Consider the following 20,970-nt stretch of genomic DNA (forward strand, 5'->3'; position numbering starts at 1 on the left):
ATTTGCAAGCGTAAATGTATTGTTTTAGTAAAATAACGAATAAGTGTAATCTGCGTATTGGGTAATCAGTTAATTGTTGAATAGCGGGTATGTCGTTTAAGGTTATTTGTTTATTGGAGAGACTGATATCAGTGTTATTTACATGATTAAACCATATTAACGCTTCAGAGTAAAAGGACTGTGACACAATGCAGTCTAAAAAGGTATGTTCAATAGAGTCTTGATTAGGACAGAAACAACATGTTTTATCATCGGCTAGTCTAAATTTGAAGAGTTCTTTTTTGGTTACTAGAATTCTATGTAAAAGCTTGAATGAGAACTGCCTTAGTTTATTATCTCTTGTTGAAAGATATATAAATAAGAATTTATTTTTCCATTCTGAATATTCGTCGGCAAAGTTGATTTTCCAGGTTTTGATGCCAGTTGGCTCCACTGTGGAGTTTTTGTTCAGCCCTTTATAATAATGTTTGCAGCGCATGTTTGCTAGATCTACGGGCGTACTTTCAGGTGACAAGGATACCGTAGTTGAATTTAGTAGCTGTTCATGTGACGGTACTTCAGCTGACATGGCTTTCTTTTTCAAATCGGAAGGGATAGCAGCCAAGAGTTGAAAGTAATGAAGATAATTTGTTTTAATACTAAACTTGTTTTGAAATTCTGCGAAAGTTAAGAAATTCCCATCAGCATTAAGAATATCTTGAATAAAGAAGATTTTCATATTAAACCAAGATTTCCAAAATAGCATCTTTTTCTCGATGGTTATCGCTTCATTATTCCAGAGCAGGAAGTTACCGTACGAAAATATTTTAGTCTTGTTCTTGAACTCTTGAAAATACTGTAAAAGCTCCCGATAGAAAGTAGGTAAATTATTGTTGATACAGGCAGCATTATAGTTACATTTGAGAAGGAACTGTAACCCACCATGTGTGGAAAGATAATGATTGGGGATTGCTTTCCATGAGTCTCGGGAATTACTCAGAAATCTACTTATCCAAGCTAAGCGTAAAGACTCGACTACTACAGGAAAGTTAACAAAATTAAGACCTCCTTCCGCAAGGGGTTGATACATAACCAATCTCTTTATTTTATCTTTTTTGTTTTTCCATAAGAAATTGAACAGCTTTGCTTGGACATTTTTTATTACTGAAGTCGGGACAGACAGCATGGACGCTGCGTAGACCAATTGAGACACTCCTAACGTCTTAGCTAATAAAGATTTACCGTAGAGCGTAAGATCCCTAGAAAGCCATAAATTCAACTTAGTTTTCATTTTTCTAATCCTATTCACGAAGTTCTGTTCAACATTCTTAATTTGGTTATACGACAGAAACGTACCCAATACTTTAATTGGATCTTTTGTACTTTTGAATTCCAGTATCTTAGAACGGCTATGTTTCATTGTCCCTAACCACATTGCCTTAGTCTTCTTTTTGTTTAATTTTAAGCCTGAAACCGTTCCGAACCAATCAATGACTTGGAGATGTGATTTAAGAAAGTCCACGTTGCTAGTTATTATGGTCGTATCATCTGCGAATTGTGAAATTTTTACTTCTTGATCATTTGGTAACTGTATGCCTCTACAGTTTGGGTTTTGGCGTATCTTAAGGGCTATTAAACAGCTCCACTGCGAGTATGAACAAGCAGGGGCTAAGCGGACACCCTTGCCGAACTCCTCTTGATATTTCGAAATAATTGGTCATATATCCACCATTCATGACAGAACTTTGTACGTTGTTATAAAGAACAGAAACCCATCTTTTAAAATTATCTCCGAAATTAAATGCCTCTAAAGATTTTAATATGAAGTTCCACTCCAAGGTGTCGAATGCCTTTTCAAAGTCTACAAACAGAAAAATTCCTTGAAACTTTTTAGTATCCGAAAATTCCATTATATCGCTCAAAAGTCTTATATTTTGGCCTATGTATCTGCCACTAATAAATCCGGTTTGATCTGTATGAATCAATTTTGGTAAAAGTTGTTCCATTCTCTTGGCTAGTACTTTTGAAAGGAGTTTATAATCAACATTAAGTAAAGAAATAGGACGCCAATTCTTTAAATCCGTCAGGTTAGTTTCACCTTTTGGGATAAGTGTTATTGTTCCTCTTTTCTGTGAAATTGATAAAGATCCTTTTTGAAAAGAATCGTTGTACGAGTTCAGGAGGTCTTTTCCAATCAAGTCGAAGAAAGTTTGGTAAAATTCTTTTGTAAATCCATCTTCTCCTGGAGATTTATTGTCTGCAAAAGATGCTAGAGCATCTTTTAGTTCTTCCAAGGTCAAATCCTTTTCTAAGGATTCCTGTTCATCCTCCTTTAATTGTGGAATGTTTAAACCCTCAGTAAAGCCGTCAATCTTTTGAGTGTGTTCATATGCGGAGGTGTTGTTATTGCCATTAATTTTAGAAGTGTACATATTCTCATAAAAAAAACTCCAATTTCTTTATTGACTTGCACGGGGTCTGAAATTATTTCGCCGTTTTCTAATTCAACTTCTCGGATTAATTTTTTCTCGTAGTTATTTTTTTCCAGATTAAAGAAGTACTTAGTTGGCTTTTCTCCTTGCTCGAACCATTTCATCTTTGATCTGAACATAGCTTCTTTTCCCCTTACTTCATGTATATGTTTGAGTTCTTCTTTAGCGGCTTCATATTTTTCCAAGATCTCCTGATCAAAAGCATCGCTATTACAAATTTTATGATCAAGTTCTTGTAGTTCATTTTGAAGGGCTTCTTCTTTGTTTCTTAAACTAAATCTCTTTTGTTTCGAAAATTTAATAGTTTTGGCACGTAATTCCATTTTTATTAATTCCCACAGGAGTTGTTTATCTGTAACTTCGGAGTATTTATTCAGAATTTGTGGATAGTAAAACTCAATGAGATCTTTATAACTTTCATCTTCTAGTAAGGTGTTGTTAAATTTCCATAAGCCCGGGCCTCTTGTGAATTCACTTTTAACCTCAATATTTAAGAATACTGCTTTATGGTCTGGTGCTATTGACGTACGGATTTCTACATTTTTGACACAACTAGAAAGGGGAAGAGAAATCAAGAAAAAGTCAATCCTCGATTTTAAATTCAAAGATTTCGACTCATATGTGAATGATTTAGCGATGGGATGTATTTGTCGATAAATATCAATGAGATTAAGCTCATCCATAAGGCTGACAAGAGAAGTCCTATAATTTGTAGCTTTCCAGGGTTGGCCGCCGCGCTTATCGATTGGATTGAGGGTTGTATTCCAGTCACCTGCAATGATTACATTTGAGGTGTTTGTGTTTGACATGAGCAGCTCACCCAATGAACGGATAAAGTTGTCTTGGTCACGATAGTCAGTGGGAGCATAGATGTTTACAATGGAAAAAGATTTATCGTGTATTGTTGCTTTTGCGATTAAAAATCTTCCTTCTGAGTCCTGTTTAACGCTTTGCAAATTAAATGTGACATTACTTGGATTCAGAAGAATACAGATACCTCTCGAGTGCGAAGAGCCGTGCGAAAAGAGAATCTTACCACCCCATTCAGCAGACCACACTTTCTCGTCTTCGGATGATGAGTATGTTTCTTGGAGACAAAAGATTGTGGCTTTTTGCATTTTCAAATAAGAGAAAATTGCTCTTCTTTTGTTACCGTTACGTAATCCTCGCACGTTCAAAGAAATTAATTTTAACTTGTGAGACATAACAATAATGATAATAGAAATTTTGACCATGCAAATTTGGAGCAAAAATAGATATATTTTGTAAACCGTAATATTTTGGAGGGAGAAATATAGTTATAGCAGTGGCATAAAACCTTTCAGCTTTATTATCAGCATATAACATTGCTGATAAATGGTTGTAGATTGCAGAATTTGTAGATCGCAGCTGGTTATAATATGGAATTAAAGTAATCGTGCACTGGTAAAGCAAAGGAAAACAAAATGAAAATTTAAAAAAGTTATTTAAACGAGACATAGCCTTCGCCGAAATCCTCCTCAGCAAGAGCGTACCCTTCCCACCCTCCCTGCCTTCGGTCCTATTGTTTGTACATTTTAAAGGGCATCTAAATCACTTTCTGAATGGATTCTGATAGGATTCCCGTCCAGGGAAGTTTTAACATAAACTTTACCGTCCATTGTCCACACACTTCTTATGCATCCGTCTCTTCGTCTTTGGTTTGCTGAGTTGACCAGACTTCTCCTGTACTTGGTTAAATTCTCGTTGATGAATAGCCGGTCTTTCGATCCTACAGCCGAAGCAAACTGACACGGGAACAAGTCGGTTGTTTTGATGTTTTTTATTTCGGGAGATGTTAACTTGATTGACACCAGAGGTAAATGAGTGATTCCGCATTTTTACTCAGCACCCTTTGTGGGTGTTGACTTACGCCGCATGAGCCCTGCACGTGCGTAACAAATGTTTGGCACATTTCTTCTCCGTTCTCGGCAAAACAACAACGTGAAATGGATAAATTTAATTTTTTTTTGGAGGACGTGAGCACATGACAGCAAATGTTTCACCCTCTGTCTCAACTTGAACGCCATTCCTATCAACTCTGTTCCAGGATAGTTCGGCTACATCGTTCAAGTTGAACGAATAGGTATAACCGCAAAGTAGTGCAAGTAACGCGAACATACATTTTCAAGTGACGCTTTCGTTGGCATTGCCGTCGTGGTTGCTTGAAGCCGTTAATAACAAAAGTCAGGCAATGATTTAATGAAAAGCAAACAAGGAAACACCAGATTCATTTCAGATGAAAGTAAGCGGTGACTACTCATATCGTCTTAATTATTTTTGGAGAACATTCAGCTAGCTAATTAGGATGCGGAACGTCCGGATTCAGGTAAACACTATTAAAGTTTTTTTTTTTTTTTTACTGCAACTTGCATAAACAACACCCGGGTCAAAATCAATTTGATTAAGCATTAACGTGCGAGAAACCTAGCTATTCGAAAAGTTTTATCACCTCTTTCTGGAAGATTTAAGTTTTAACTGCCTAATCTTAGTCTCAAGCATCCGTCCCGATAATATAAGGTCTTCCTATTACAAACCGATGTAATGTTAAAGATAAGTGTTTTAGTCTCTTAGAGTGTAGCTTGGTGTTTCAAGTTGTTTACTTTTAAGCAGAAAAAAGTCAATATAGTAATATCCCCCAAAAAGCCAGCCAATTAATCCCTGAAAATCTACAGTTCTTTGAATAAATGTAAGCCCAGAGCTTATGTTCTGAGATTTATTTATTAGTAGTCGCTGGGTACAATTTCCAAGTAAACAAGCCTAAGCTAAGGGAATTTATCGCAATCCTTTGACAATAATGTTTGGCTAAAGTCGCGCTTTACTTCGATGAATTTCCTAAATTAATTATTTTCCTTACTAATAAGTTTTCTTCAAAGTGCAAATAATCTATAACCAGTTGCCTTATCTATGATGCGTTTTCAGACTCAAAGAAAAAGAGAAGATATCTACTCAATTCTTGAGGCAGTTTCAGTAATTGCGTTCCTTTGTGAATTAACTCACACTCCCACTGATCGCACAACATGAATACTTCTTTCTATATACTTCAGTTATTTAAATCAGAATCAATTGGCAAATCCATTAAAATCCATTGGTAAAAGTGATGCCCCAAGACCAAAACTGCTATACCCATTTCTCTGGCCTATTCACAGAAGTTGTGAAATGAGGTTTGTTTCAACAGTACAGAGAAGATTTGCGATGTATTAATTTTACCTTCATGAGTTCGATGGGCCCGGTGAAAGAAAATTCAGATCACAGCAAAAGAATATATAAAAACATAATATTTAAGATATATCGACAGTTCAGAAAAAGAAAAAGAAAGAAAACATATCCAGTGTTAAATTATATAACAGAAAATTAATCAATGTTACTAACCTTCCTTAAGAACGATTTTTCCTTTAAACTTGAAATCTCTCAATCACTTGTAATCCACGAGCCCTTGTTACGAATTAAGTGTTAGTTAGCACTCCCGCGCTTTAAAACAATTACAATTTCCAGCAGCCTATGCGTAATTTAATTAGGACTTTGTTGTTGACGGTTGCACAAATTCATTACCTTGAGTTGTTCATTGCAATACCAGTGGTGACAAACCAAATAATAGGGTCCTTAAAAATATTAAATTCAGCCTGATGTGAGGCCTAGAGGACATGAATATTCACTTTTCTTTGTTCGTGTCCTCTAAGCCTTATTGTAAAGGTAAATTTTAATATATCGAAAGAAGCCTATTGGCCACATTTTTATTAAAGGGTTTATGCAATTAAAGGTAGGCCAACAAACTGTGAGGCAGGATGAAAAGGGCGATACTAAAAACTTGTTAAAATTGCTATAATACTTATCGAAGCATTACACATGTAACACTTGACATAAAAAATAAAAGCAATTTTATTTTCGATTCCAGGAGATGTTGTAAAACGATGAGGGCATTACCAATCTCCTCCGAATTTGGTAAAATTTTGAAAACGAAATTAATAAAGACATGAATCTAAGTTAGTATGAGAAATCAAGAGACGAAAGTTCCCTTAAACGCAATTTCGTCAAAGGCCGTTGTAAAATGAATTATTTTTTATAATAGCTCTAACTTTTCCTCGTGGAGGGTAATATTCTATTGCATTTAAGATATTTTGTTGGCTGCAGATTAGGGTATTAATATTAGCGAATGAAAACAAAAAAAAATTGTTTTGCGAAATTGAACTTAATGAGTTACAAGGATATTTCATGAACAGTAGAAATAGACGAGAAGGCAGCAAAGCAGAGTGATATTCCATCTTTTCATTTCTCAACCCAGTTCCGACGTACAAGCAAATTCATACCCCATCCAAAAAAGAAGAAGAAACAAATTAAGCCAGTTTCATCATCAGTAGACAGTCCATTGTGTTCTCTACAAAATAAGGTGATCACGTGTCTATTACGGTGTCATAGGAGGTCATTTAGTTTCTGCAGTTGTAATCTTGGATGTGCTCTCTTAGACAATTCGAGCCCCCCCCCCCCCCTCCCCGGAGTAGAAAAGGGAGTCTTTATGGGGTGCTGCATCCTCAACTATCAGTTAAAATTTTAAGCCAGCCACTTGTCAGCTATTGGCTAAGACACCGGCCATTTATCAGCTATCACTTAGTTATGCCCAATACCATTTAGCTTTTACTTCTCATGGCCTTTTATCTTCTGTATTTCAATTTGAATCCATTTTTCCTCTTTTTGATATTTTTGTCGTTTTAATTGTATTTTACATTATTAAAAAATTCACATTAGTGACTTATATTGTTTATGAAATTATTCCTAGATTTTTTGTTCTTTTTCTTTACTTCTATTATGGCCTTTTCTAATCTTTTCCTTTATTTGCTTTGAGTGAAATTTTAAAAAGTGAGTTTTTAGCAATATCCGATTCCATCGATTTTCGGAAATTGTTTGAAGGTCGAAACTTAAAAAGATTTCCGGAAAATGGACTTCAATTTTTGGACGTTGACAACTCGGATCGAAGTCAGGTATTGGACGTGCACTGACACATATCAATTTGCAACTAATGATTATATTTCGGTACTGAACATTCCTTATTGAGTTTCCTCGTCTTATTTATTCACACCTTGTGGCAGAAGGATATTTAATATCTTAAGTCAATTTCCGGGCCAAGACATAACTAATATCGAGGCGATAAAACTAGCACAAAAGGGTAGTATTTATTTGTTTTAATTTTTACATCTGGCGATGTTTTTTCCCATGAATATAATTAAAAAACAACTGCCCTAACCGACACGGAATTGTCATTATTAAAAATTACACCAAACGCACTGTACTGAAAATGAAATATTGTTTTCATTCCACTACAACCTGTAATAAAATCGTGTATCCGTAATTCCTTCTGTGAGAAATCAGCACACTGATGAACAAACTACAACATTGTAGAGCACAAGAGCACTGAAACTTATTTGGGTTTCGCTGTTCCGGATATAAATTGATAGGGGCTCAATTTATTTGCAATTTGCCATGTATTTCTCAGTATGTATACTAAAAATCATTGTTCTTAACTGTATGTAACCTGTATGAAACTGTCTTCACGTGCTTTAAAAGACTCTCATGGCCTCTCAAAGAGTTTGAACTTGTCAGCTGTCGCCAGCCGCGGAGCAATCCTGTCAACCGTCGTCAATTCCCGTCACGGCCTTCGTAAACTCTCGTCAACTTATACGTCAATTGTTGTCAATTTGTTGTCGTCGACCTTCGTTAACCGTCTCATCTCGTCTCGATAACGGTCCCGTTTAACTGACTCTGTTTCGAAGCTTGAGGTAGCCACTTTAGAGTTTGGTTTTACCACTGTAAGAATTTGTTCTTTGTGCTAAAATAATGTTAACTCGATTATATTCCGCTCACACCTTGATTTTCTAGTCAAATTTTGTGGTTCTAATTGTACTCTTGTTCGAAATCAAATCAATATTTGTAATCGCGTGAGGCCGAGTAGAATTAAGGATTAATTTTCACGCGTATGTTGGCAAATTGCCCGAGTCGCGTAACTATACTTCGTAAAACAGAAGTGGCCCGGAGTAAAAACACTTACCCGTAAGCAAAACAAACAAACAAACAATTCACCTGTTTCTTGGCGTACAAAACAGACAAAACGAGAAAAGTTGATTTTTATATACATGTAATTAAGAGAAAATAAAAGTTTAATTCATGAGCAAACTAACAGCAATTAACCTAAATCTTAGGCATCAATAATTTTGATTCACCTTCACTGTGAAGATTTCTGCCGCTTGAAATTATTAAAATCACACGATTACAGATCAATAAAAATAGCAAAACGTGGGTCCAAAGAAGGAACTTGCAGAGTAATTTCTTCCACTGGATTAGACCTATTCCTTCTTCCCATCAAAAAGGGCACTGTTATTATTGTTCGGTTATCGTTCGTTGAAAGAAGCCATAGCTAGGTGAAAGCACTTGGTCGCGGCCATGAATGACTTCAGTCTAACCAAAAAAATCCGATCAAGTTTTTAGCTTTTGACACAAATAATCTCTTGCTGTTTCTTGTAAGAAACGAAAGCTATTCTTTAGGAATCTCCTCTGTAGCTGTAGCGCTTCATTTCCAAGTATTTTGGCACAAGCAATCCGGATTAAAAAGTCAAACTCCAAAGAACTTGAAAGAAGTCGTTGTTGTCGCTGCACAAAAAAAAAAGAAGCCAACAAAATGTAGAAATGGCGTGCTCAGCCAATCAGGAGCAAGTATTTCCGCCGCTCCACCAATCAGGAGTGAGTAATTTTGCCCTCAGTGAAATATCAATGGAACATTAAGAATTAATGCCCTCTGTTTCGACCAATCAGCATTCGATCAGTAATTTTGCCCTCCATGTTATAATTAGTATAAATCTATGCTAATGTTCTATCATGAATTTCTGAGAGATAAACAGACCTTTTACTTATGTTCAAACAAATTGGTTTCCAAGCCTGAAATCCATGTACAGGTGTATAAAAATTCATACAAGAAACAATAAAAAGCCTAAGAAAAAGATCCGACGATCAAGCCTAGGGGATATAAATATAAATACAATTTCAAAGCAAACTGTTAAAAGATAAAAAATAAAAAATAAAAATCTTAATGCAAAGTTTTTTTTAGCGGACGAGTGCTATCATCCAGACATTTTCACCGGATGGGCCCTATCGCGTGACATCAGTGTTTCAGTGTCTATTATGCCACGTGATCAACTTAAGCCAATCAGACTCGGAGAAATATCAGTGGTGAACCGTGAAACGCAATGGAAATCTCAGTCTCATAAACAACTACTATCTACATCGACCGAAAAAAAAAATAAAATAAAAATAAAAAAAATATATAACGGAGTTTCAACTTATCACGGTGGATGTTGAAGTGTGATTAAAAAAAAAAGGTATCCAAAGACAACAGTCTTTTCAACATCTAGATTATTTTTTATTTACGTACGTATATACGCAGGTGTTTTCTATCGTCTGTAGGCCTTTCTCTCGGAAATTTATATATCATACAACAAGTTCTAACTACTTTTTCGTGGAATTACATTTAATTGCTTACGAATATTATCTGGTTTATATAAGCTATTATAGGTGTTGCATATTCATACTGTTTTACGTTATACGTCAATACAAGAACTTATATGTTATTCTACAATTCTACTTTATCATATCTTAAACATTTTCCATTATAACTATATCTTCTTGCGTTGGTAATGTAAACAAGTTTCTTTCACAGTGTTTTAAAGCGAAAGTAGATATGAAATGCCAGCTGACAGCTTCGTTGATATGGTATTAAGTTCATTTCTTTTGTCAACGGCCTGCACCACAGCAAGATAAAATGAAACGGGGGAAAAAACTTTCCTCGAACTAAATACAGTTGAATAATTTTATTTTAGCTTCAGAAATTCATGGTTAAAATACGTTGACTGTTTTTTTTTTTTAGCCACAGCGAAAGGAACTAAACAAACGTTTGTACCCTTGCTGAAATTTCTCATTGAAAATCACGTATAAACATGGGTTAAGCGCGCTATTGCTGTGGGCAAAGACCAGGCGCCAAAACCTCAAGGAGCAAGGGATAAAATCGTATACAATTTGGGCAATAAAGTACGTTAGCCAACAAAAAATGAATGCAGCTGTGATTGTCAACAACAGATAAAAAATCTTTCTGCTCGCGCGGTCTAGAGTTTGTCCTCTCCTCTCTCTGTTACTTCCGAAAAGTTGCGGTTTTTTCTGTCTTAGAGTTACTATGATAGCCGAATAAGATGCTATGATGACAATGAAAGGAAAGCCGTAGAATGCAACGAAGACAAATGTGTAGTATATTTTTCTCGCTTGACTGTTATCGAACGCATTTCCAATGTCTGCGTCACAAACGAATACATCCCTTGTTTCTTTGAACGTAATCTCCAAAGAGTAAATGTAAGGAAATCGAACGGCCATGGCTAACAACCAGATGAAGGCGATGGTGAGCTTGGACGCTTTCACGGTGATTTTCTTTTTCAATGGAAAAACGATGACAAAAAATCTGTCGACTGCCATTGCCAGCAATGTGAGGATAGAAACCAGTATACTGACACCATGCAGGAAAGGGACCGCTTTGCAAAGCACTGAGCCAAATACTCCTTGTACAAGCCATTCACTTCCTCGCAGCCACATGACAATCGAACGCGGCATGTACATCAAAGTGATAGTCAAATCCGTGGCGGCCAAGTTGACAATGAAAAAGTTGAACGCGATTTTGCGCAAATTAGTGTCGCGCCACACTACGAAAATTGTAACTGAGTTCCCGAATGCTGAAATCGCAATTATCAGACAGTACGCAAAGACTCTAGCAACTTGATGTGATGAGGGGTCTTGCCCAAAGTTGCAATCTTTCTGCAAATTAGACCACTGCGTTGTTTCATTCTCAAAATGCCTTCCGCTAGCATTGAAGGTGCTGTTAAATTCAATGGCGGTCATGACTGATGAATGTTAGGCACAGGTCAAAATGAAACAATTGAGTTCTGCTGTCAAACCAAACCGCCTGTTGAGAAAACCGAAATTACATTTCAATAACATGAAACTTGACCGCTATATTTCATCGTCTGCTTCCAATCCCATAAAAAGCAGCGCATGCAAATTTGGTTACTTTTATAATATCTTGTTATATTTATAATCAAGTATTCGTCGCGGTGTCGCCAGTAATGACTTGATTTGTTTGAAATTATTTAGCAAATATTATTTTGCTGCCCCCTCTTGTGACGTAATACAGGAAACAAATTTAATTAATTTTGAAATTGTTTATTATTTGGTAAGAGAGAAAGGGAGAGAAAGAGAGGAAAATGGTTGTTTACGTGTAGTATCAGTAGAAATATCGAAATAAATTTATATATTATATGTTAGAAGTTGCAGTAAGAAAGTGTTACACGTTGAAGATGGACTACGCTCGCACGATTGTAAACTGAGCTAATCGAAATAGAGATTTCTCTGCAGTGTACGTCATGGCGATAAGTGCCAGCGATGCCTAAAAAGCTTCGTCATTTCCATTAATTTTGTGCACTTAAAATAAGTCTTTAAAGTTTCATCCAATGAACTAATAAAATACATAGAAATATCGGCTTAATATTGTCTTTTCTGTTTTTCGTGCACTTATCCTAAACTTTTGTGATATTTATTAAACGGAAATTGCTTTTGTATCCGACAAAAGTTTCCTTCGGCAGCTTGAAATAACAGCTTCTTCGTTTTCTTTTGTGTTTTCGTCAAACGCTAAGATATCAGATTATTAAAGAAAAGACTGGTTTGAATGAACAGTGACAACGGATAATTTAAGTTTGCAAACTGGACGCTTGCAGCCGAAAAATACTATTTAAAATTTTCTATAGCAATACTAATTTAAGTGTCGCCGCTGGATTTAAAAGGCGTTTCTCACTCTGGCGACGTTTAAAAATGTCTTCGAAGGTAATACAGCCAATACACTTGGCCTTTGTCAGTTAAAAGAAAAAGGTTAATAAAAGCCAAAGGGATAAGCTAATGTCAAATTATATTTTTGGTGAATGACTTCTTCAGCGCGACATCGGAGAGAAGGGCAATAAAGAAGCTCAGTTGTCTAAATATCAGGAACGAACAATTCTTAGCGCTGATGTTTAAGAATCGTTTTTGTTGATCAGCAGTTTTATGAACGGATGTTGCTATTGCTATTCCCTTTTCTGATAAATATACGATGAGGTCCGGAAAGTAAAAGAGCCTAGAAAACGTTCTAAAAGCTAAGTAGGTTTTCTAAAACAGCCAAAATGTGGCAAGAATGGAAGTATTTGTAGTTGTTGTTGTTTTTCCTTCGACCTAGTAGTAATTTTTTTGACATAATCTGACAAAACTTAATAAAAATAGCGTCATGATCTGACTCACATTAATAAGAGCAATAATAATAATAATAATAATAATAATAATAATAATAATACTACTACTACTACTACTACTACTACTACTAATAATAATAATAATAATAATAATAATAATATTTATCTATTTTATATTTTTAGACTATGACTTTTATATATTTTTATATATTTTATATTTTTTTATATATGTCTATATATTTTATTGATTTATTCACGTGCTATTTTAAGTTTCGCTTGGCTCACAGGTTACGCTACGCGCCCTGTGGTGCTTTCTTATACTGTAATAATAATAATATTATCATTATCATTATCATTATCATTATCAATATCATTATCATTATCATTATCATTATCATTATCATTATCATTATCATTATCATTATCATTATCATTATCATTATCATTATCATTATCATTATCATTATCATTATCATTATCATTATCGTTATCGTTATTATTATTATTATTATTATTATTATTAATATTATTGTTATTATTATTATTATTATTATTATTATTATCATTATTATTATTATTATTATTATTATTATTATTATTATTATTATTATTATTATTATTATTATTATTATCAATTTTTTGGTCTCGTCTCAATTTCCGAGCGTCCAACCAGGGAAAACTCACAAAACCATAATGAAAAGCTCTCTACTTTAGGCAAGGCCCGAGGTCTCAGAATCTATACCTCTGAAAAGCACAGGCAAATCTAAACAAACCCTCACACAACCCCAGAGTTTTATGCCTGTTTTATATCAAACGGAAAATTCACTAATAAGAGAGATTTAGAATTGCGTTTATGGCGAAATGACCACGTGCGGCCTGTCCATCCTACATTAGCCGCCCGTTGTTTTCGCTTTGACTTGCAGTAAAATGGTGTACTTTTACGCTAGCATCAACGGCCAGAACTATTTTCAATATTTTCATCTATGTCTTCGTTTTTTTATGAAAATATAAACGCGAACCTCATGTTTGCCGTTTGCCGTAAACGTGATTCTAAAGCTGAGTAGTACTATCCGTGAATCGCTCACCATCGAGTAACTCACCAATTGCAGAACCTAAAACATCGTCTACTTGATAAAATACGCCGAACTGTCGAGGACAATTTGTTGGCGAGACGAGAAAACAACATCACTTGTGTCCAGAATGATATCCCCACAGTGAGACATCTTAATAATCTGTGGACACGGTAACATGAAAGTGATGTTTCACTTTTAGTAGAACCCGTGGGAAGCGCGGGTGTATTCAAATCACCTGTCAATTTTCTGAAAAACCTTTCATGTTGTTTGCACAAATATTAAAAGAAAAAGTTGTTGACGTCTTCTTTTCCTTTGACCACGAACTGTTTAATCAGAGCCTGTTTTTCCTGTATCCCCTGTATTTCTTAGCTGCTACGACGAATCCATTATCATCGTTTTTGCAGCTGTTTGATCAGAATTGTCGCCCTTTTTGAAAGCTGCTTTTAATGATTATGGAAATCCCTACTTGGGGCTATACAGCAGATAACCGCGCTTGCCTCGATCAGGAGACGAAACTGTCTTTCTCAAATCTCATAGCGAAACGATATAAGGCGTAACTGAAATGTTTTCCATCGCATTACTAGCCCTTGAAATGATGTTATCGTGATTTGCCAAGTGCTTTCAAATTCCCATTTATAAAGTGGCGTTTTTATATTTGCGTAACCCACATTATTGATTGGCCCACCCAAGCTCATTTCCAGTAATTAAAGAATATTTAAGATTCATTCTGTCTTGAAAGTCACGTTTTATGTCTAGGCAATTCTTAATTAAAAAGGACCGTAAACTGGCTGTGTTTATATAACAATTCCAATGTCTTGTTGTGAAAGGACAATATACTGCTGTCACGAGCCATACTAAGTTTGCTAATTGAGCTCATCCAATGCATTTGTATTAAAAGTTTCAATTATACCTTCTCTCCACGGAGATTCTTCCCTTTGAGGTCGTTTCTTGGGGAGATGCAAGGGGCTTGTTTGAATGTTTGCAAATCTCTGTTGGACTGTCAATACTTTTGCGCCCCTGTTTGTTCCCTTCAATGGAAAGCCTTCTTAAAGGCCCAGTTTTACCCATTCGGCTTTGCGGCCGTTTGTTATTGTTTACAAGCGCTTCTAATGTTTAGTCTTGCGACCTGATTGGGTTACCAGAATATTCCCGCTGGGATGAAAGTCCTGGCTATTCAAAATAAATCAGACCAGGCAAATCGGACTGATTTTCGTTTCAGGTCGCTCCGATTTATTTTAATCTCTGCACCTTTAATAAATATTTACTCTTCAAAGCGGTCGAGTTCTTTGTACTCCTTTGTGTAAAATTCTTGGCGAACGAAAGTCGAGGGCTTAGTTCGTTTTTCTAAATTCGTTCGTTTGAGCGACGCGGCGAAACAGTCGAACAGTTACAGCCAGCAGCCCTCAACATTAAATAATTTGTGTCCAAAGATTTTGATTTTATTGTTGCAGAAGTTAAACAGTAATCTTAGGGGTCCTTTCGATTATTATTGAAGTTGACATGAAAAGAAATTACCAGTGCTGGACTCTGAATGTTAGCTCAGTTTATATCGCTTCAGTGAAGATTATAGCGCGCTTCGCCGATTCGGTCTATCGTACTATCATGAAATTGTTTCTACCTTTGATGATAAAGCAATGATGCTACGAATTAATCTGCAGCTTACTAAGCAAATTAGTATTTTAATTTATTTGCCTGTGCCAATAGAGAAAAAACGAAGGAACGCCACCTAAAAAACCATACAGTTTATTACGTCTCTGCGCAATGCTACATGAATCGGGAGAGTAAAATCGAATGGAGCTAATAAAACTTACGTGTCAAGGTCAGACAACTGTAGAAAGCAGGAACATCGCTACAACAGATGCATGCATGGAGACAAGAAATCCTCTCGCTTCTTTGTTTCAGAATAAAACCTATGCGAAGAGTCTCTGAGACGAATAATTATATTCCTTCGGAATAACAACTGTACAACTACATTGTCAACGGCGAGATGTTACTTAGAAGCGACCGACGATTTTCCGATATTCCTTTCCACACGAAGACTGTTCTTGAAAATATCCACATAAATAAAGCGAGAGGATATTATACAAAGCTTAATGACACGAAAAATAGTGATATTCCAGGAAATGAGCTCGATGAATGTAGATTACTCACAGGTCACCAAAGCGTATGTGATACAGGTTACCATGCAAGCGTTATTTAAGAGTTTGTATAGAGTTAAAATTAAATCGAAATTTAGGCAACAATATTCCCACAAAACCCACAAAAAATATAATCAAATCTGAAAAAGCTTACCCGGTGTGTTTTGCTGTGTTTTCAATGCTTCTCAGTGCTTCTAAACGCTGTTTAGAGCAGTTTATCTCTCAGAAACTGGTCCACGTGCATCACTGTATTATGTTAACGACAACTGAGGTAGGAAACTTACAGTCAAATTTGAATAAAATTTGGCCCGTCATTTGAGGAGAGCACTTCGAAAACCTCGCTAAAATTTGCTTGAAACTTAAGCAATCGCTTAACTGTCTCTCCATATGGCAAGAAGGATGATGTGCGGTCCTTCCTGGGAAGATAATTTTCGGCAAAGTTGATTTATGGAGACACAGGCCTTCGTGGAAAACAAAGTTCATTTCAAATTAGGTGCCATTTTTGCCGCCGACAGAGCCATGTCGCTGGAATGTTGGAACAAACTCACAGTCAAACCTAGGCACGAGTACTAAAATGTGCCCAGCCGGGGAAATCCACGGGAAGCCTTTGGCACGTAACAAACCACACAAACCCCCTCCCGGCTAAGTGCGGTTCTGTACCAGCCAGCCGTGCTTGGCGTGACAGCAAGAAACGTCTCTTGAGAATATGAATTGACTTTTGTATAATTAATTTTTTTTTAAATTATGAATTGACTTCGTAATTTTCCAACTTGTTAACTAACGAGTTGTCTTTTATTTAATAAAAGCTGACTGAAAGAAACTGAAAATTTGTCTTTGTATACACGCTCTCCAAAAAACCTTGAATTTCGCAAAGCTGTTGTTTTGCCGAGAACGGCAACATCTTTTAAAAAACGTATAAGGTCAATGTTTTGCTCATTAAAACTTTTTGTATTTCGAAGTTCTCATTACCGGTTTATTCCTTGCGAGCAGGAGTACAGGAAGAAAAGATAATCGTTTAAGTCGTTTGACAAGACCTGGCGATGAGTGTTTAGTCGTTTTCGGTAGGTCACAGTCAATTCAATCAAATTTTGGTAAGAAGTTACATCCGCTGCAAGATGTAGTCACTTTCGTGGATGAGCAAATATGTCGAGGTAATTCGGTATAAGTTGTATATTTATTTATATTCTCTTGTCACGTTAATGCGAACCTAGCTCAATTATACCATCTTGCAGACTTAAAATAGCACCTGAATAAATCAATAAAATATATAGACATATATAATAAAAAGAATAAAATATATAAAAATATATAAAAGTCATAGTCTAAAAATATATAATATATTAAAATTATTATTATTATTATTATTATTAATATTATTATTATTATTATTATTATTATTATTATTATTATTATTATTATTATTATTATTATTATTATTATTATTATTCTTTTTCTTCTTCTTCTTCTTCTTCTTCTTCTTCTTATTATCATCAATTTTTTGGTCTCGTCTCAATTTCCGAGCGTCCAACCAGGGAAAACGCACAAAACCATAATGAAAAGCTCTCTACTTTAGGCAAGGCCCGAGGTCTCAGAATCCATACCTCTGAAAAGCACAGGCAAATCTAAACAAACCCTCACACAACCCCAGAGTTTTATGCCTGTTTCACATCAAACGGAAATTTCACTAATAAGAGAGATTTAGAATTGCGTATATGGCGAAATGACCACGTGGCGGCATGTCCATCCTATATTTGCCGCCCGTTGTTTTCGCTTTGACTTGCAGTAAAATGATGTACTTTTACGTTAGCATCAACGGTCAGAACTATTTTGCACTATTTTCATCTATGTCTTCGTATTTTTATGAAAATATAAACGCGAACCTCCTGTTTCCCGTTTGCCGTAAACGTGATTCTAAAGCTGAGTAGTACTATCCGTGAATCGCTCACCATCGAGTAACTCACCAATTGCAGAACCTAAAACATCGTCTACTTGATAACATACACCGGACTGTCGAGGACAATTTGTTGGCGAGACAAGAAAACAACATCACTTGTGTCCAGAAAAATATCCCCACAGTGAGACATCTTAATAATCTGTGGACACGGTAACATGAAACTGACGTTTCACTTTTAGTAGAACCCGTGGGAAGCGCGGGTGTATTCAAATCACCTGTCAATTTTCTGAAAAACCTTTCATGATGTTTGCGCAAATATTAAAAGAAAAGGTTATTGACGTCTTCTTTTCCCTTGACCACGAACTGTTTAATCAGAGCCTGTTTTTCCTGTATCCCCTGTATTTCCTAGCTGCTGCGACGAATCCATTATCATCGTTTTTGCAGCTGTTTGACTGATCAGAATTGTCGCCCTTTTTGAAAGCTGCTTTTAATGATTATGGAAATCCTTACTTGCAGCTATACAGCAGATAACCGCGCTTGCCTTCAGGAGATGAAACTGTCTTTCTCGAATCTCATAACGGAACGATATAAGGCGTAACTGAAATGTTTTCCATCGCATTACTAAAGCCCTTGAAATAATGTTAACGTGATTTGCCAAGTGCTTTCAAATTCCCATTTATAAAGTGGCGTTTTTATATTTGCGTAACCCACATTATTGATTGGCACATCCAAGCTCATTTCCGATAATTAAAGAATATTTAAGATTCATTCTGTCTTGAAAGTCACGTTTTATGTCTAGGCAATTCTTAATTAAAAAGGACCGTAAACTGGCTGTTTATAGAACAATTCCAATGTCTTGTTGTGAAAGGACAATATACTGCTGTCACGAGCCATACTAAGTTTGCTAATTGAGCTCATCCAATGCATTTGTATTAAAAGTTTCAATTACACCTTCTCTCCACGGAGATTCTTCCCTTTGAGGTCGTTTCTTGGGGAGATGCAAGGGGCTTGTTTGAATGTTTGCAAATCTCTGTCTGACTGTCAATACTTTTGCGCCCCTGTTTGTTCCCTTTAATGGAAAGCCTTCTTTGTAAAAAAAAAAAAAAAAAAACGTTCATATTTCATTTTAAGGTCTGAAAAGTTTCCATCTGAATTCGAATTAACTGTTTGTTTCCAGTTCGGTTAATGAAGAGAAGCTACGTAAATATACACGTTAAAAAGAACTGGGTTAGCTGTGTTCCTCTTTGACCTAGACATGTGTTGTTCTGGTGGTAGTCGAAGCTTGCAGTAAACGCAATGATTTCGACCAATGGGAAGGAAGTTTAACAAGTACAGCTGCTGCTCATATAAACTTTTAAAAACAGTGGAAGCCTTATCAGCCGGAGAGATTAAATATATCATTCCATTTTCATTTTTAATCATTCTGACTTTTTTATGTAAATGACTTAAACGTTTATTATCGTTTTCAAATTTAAAAATTTGATCTTTCTCTTATACATGTAGTTCAGGGCCTAGGGCAAACTTATTTCCCAGTCGATCAGTTCTAAAATCCAACGGTATCCTAGATACTGGGAAATGGAGGCAAAATGCACATTTGGAAGAGTCATGAGCTCGCACATTTTGGGAGATGCGAAGAGGCTTAAGATGTCCCACAAAATACCGCCCTCTTTAATAAAACTTGTGGATCTGGACTTTCCATAACCCTCTACGATCTTAAATGCCGGCTGGGCCTACAGCAGTTTAGAAAATTCACAAGGATTACTTCTTAAAACCAAGCCTTCATTCAATAAAAAAATATATATTTTAAATTACAAGATAACGCAATAAATGAATTAAAAATGTAAAATAAAAAAGACGAGCATGGATATAAAGAAAACTGTAAGTTCCCAACGGAAGTCAAATAAAAAAAAAAACGTTCGGTAGGGCCACTGAGCTACAGGAAGATCCGTGGCAAGCAATTGAATGATAGCCCAGTTTCAAATTCACCAAGACCGCTGGATAAATGGACAAAAGACGCAATTGTACAGGGTTAGCCTCAATCTGAAGTAAAATATTCACAAATACCAGTGAGAAGATGAACTTTTCACAACTCTGTGTATTGTTACATTTTAGGATTCAGCACTTTCCTACTAACATTTGTGAATATTTCGCTTCAGGTTGAGGCTAACCCTGTTCAAATTAGTCTTCTGTTTTTTTTTATCCAGCGGTCTTGGTGAATTCGGAACTGGACTATTTACCAGGGGCCAGTTGCTGAAAGGCCGGATAACTTTATCCTGTGGATAAGTCACTATCCAACAGTTTCAATCTGTGCAAAAATTTAAGTATCTTCTCTTGTACAAGCGAATATGCACACTCTAACCAGAGTTAAGTTTGGGAGTGTACGAAAACCTTTGACAACGTTTAACGTGAAGTATATTTTAGACCCTGTATAGTGCCTTATCCAGCGGATAAAGTTACCCGGCCTTTGAACAACTGGGGCCAGGTTCTTAGAGCGATATACAATTTAGTGTCGAAAATAATTTGCTTCGTTTTTGCTTTACAATCCTCCTTTCTACCTAACTTTGGAAGTATAAAGGCTATGACAATGAGACCGTCTTCGGTACATAGTACGTCCAAAGATGTTTCCTTTGAGGTCCGCGATAGGAAGCGGTGACGTCAAAAGACTGGGGAATTACGTCACGGTTTCAAAATGGCGGCCTTCTTGGATCCGCCATATTGAAAACCACCATCTTGATTTTCTTACAAACTTCAGAAAACCACCAAAATCGACCAAAAAGTAATACAAGTGATACGAAAAACACAAAAATAATACCAAAACACGAAAAGAACTCTAATAAATCAAGAGTAGATAAGGTAAGCCGTATCATCACAGGATGAGAGTGAATGAAAATATCATTGCATACCTAGAGGGAGGCACAGTGCACGTGAACAGTCAACAAGATCAAGGAGTCCGAATCGTGACTTTGCCACCTTGTCCTGCCGACTCGGGCATCTGCTTACGACCGTTCTTTGCGTTATAGCGGCAGACCATCGCTCTTTGAATGTAAGACGGAACGTTAAAAAAAAAAAATAAAA

At 36.0% G+C, this 20,970-nt stretch overlaps 1 protein-coding gene across 3 annotated transcripts; it reads right to left on the reverse strand.

Annotated features, from left to right (window-relative positions):
• Positions 1 to 9,751: 9,751 nt before the first annotated feature.
• LOC146473801 (neuropeptide FF receptor 2-like) lies at positions 9,752 to 18,249 on the reverse strand. Of its 3 annotated transcripts, none has more exons than XM_085117616.1 (2): positions 17,963 to 18,249; positions 9,752 to 11,478 (listed from the first exon to the last, which is right to left on the reverse strand). In XM_085117616.1, exon 2 carries the CDS (start codon positions 11,412 to 11,414, stop codon positions 10,395 to 10,397), a length of 1,020 nt encoding a protein of 339 aa, XP_084973742.1. In that variant the 5' UTR covers positions 11,415 to 11,478; positions 17,963 to 18,249; the 3' UTR covers positions 9,752 to 10,394. The 3 variants fall into 3 exon arrangements, with proteins under 3 accessions (XP_084973742.1, XP_084973740.1, XP_084973741.1); XM_085117614.1 differs by lacking the exon at positions 17,963 to 18,249 and adding an exon at positions 13,891 to 14,013; XM_085117615.1 differs by lacking the exon at positions 17,963 to 18,249 and adding an exon at positions 13,810 to 13,908.
• Positions 18,250 to 20,970: the final 2,721 nt, after the last annotated feature.

Source organism: Pavona decussata, unplaced genomic scaffold (assembly GCF_977016875.1).
Source record: "Pavona decussata unplaced genomic scaffold, jaPavDecu1.1 SCAFFOLD_92, whole genome shotgun sequence".
NCBI lineage: Eukaryota > Metazoa > Cnidaria > Anthozoa > Scleractinia > Agariciidae > Pavona > Pavona decussata.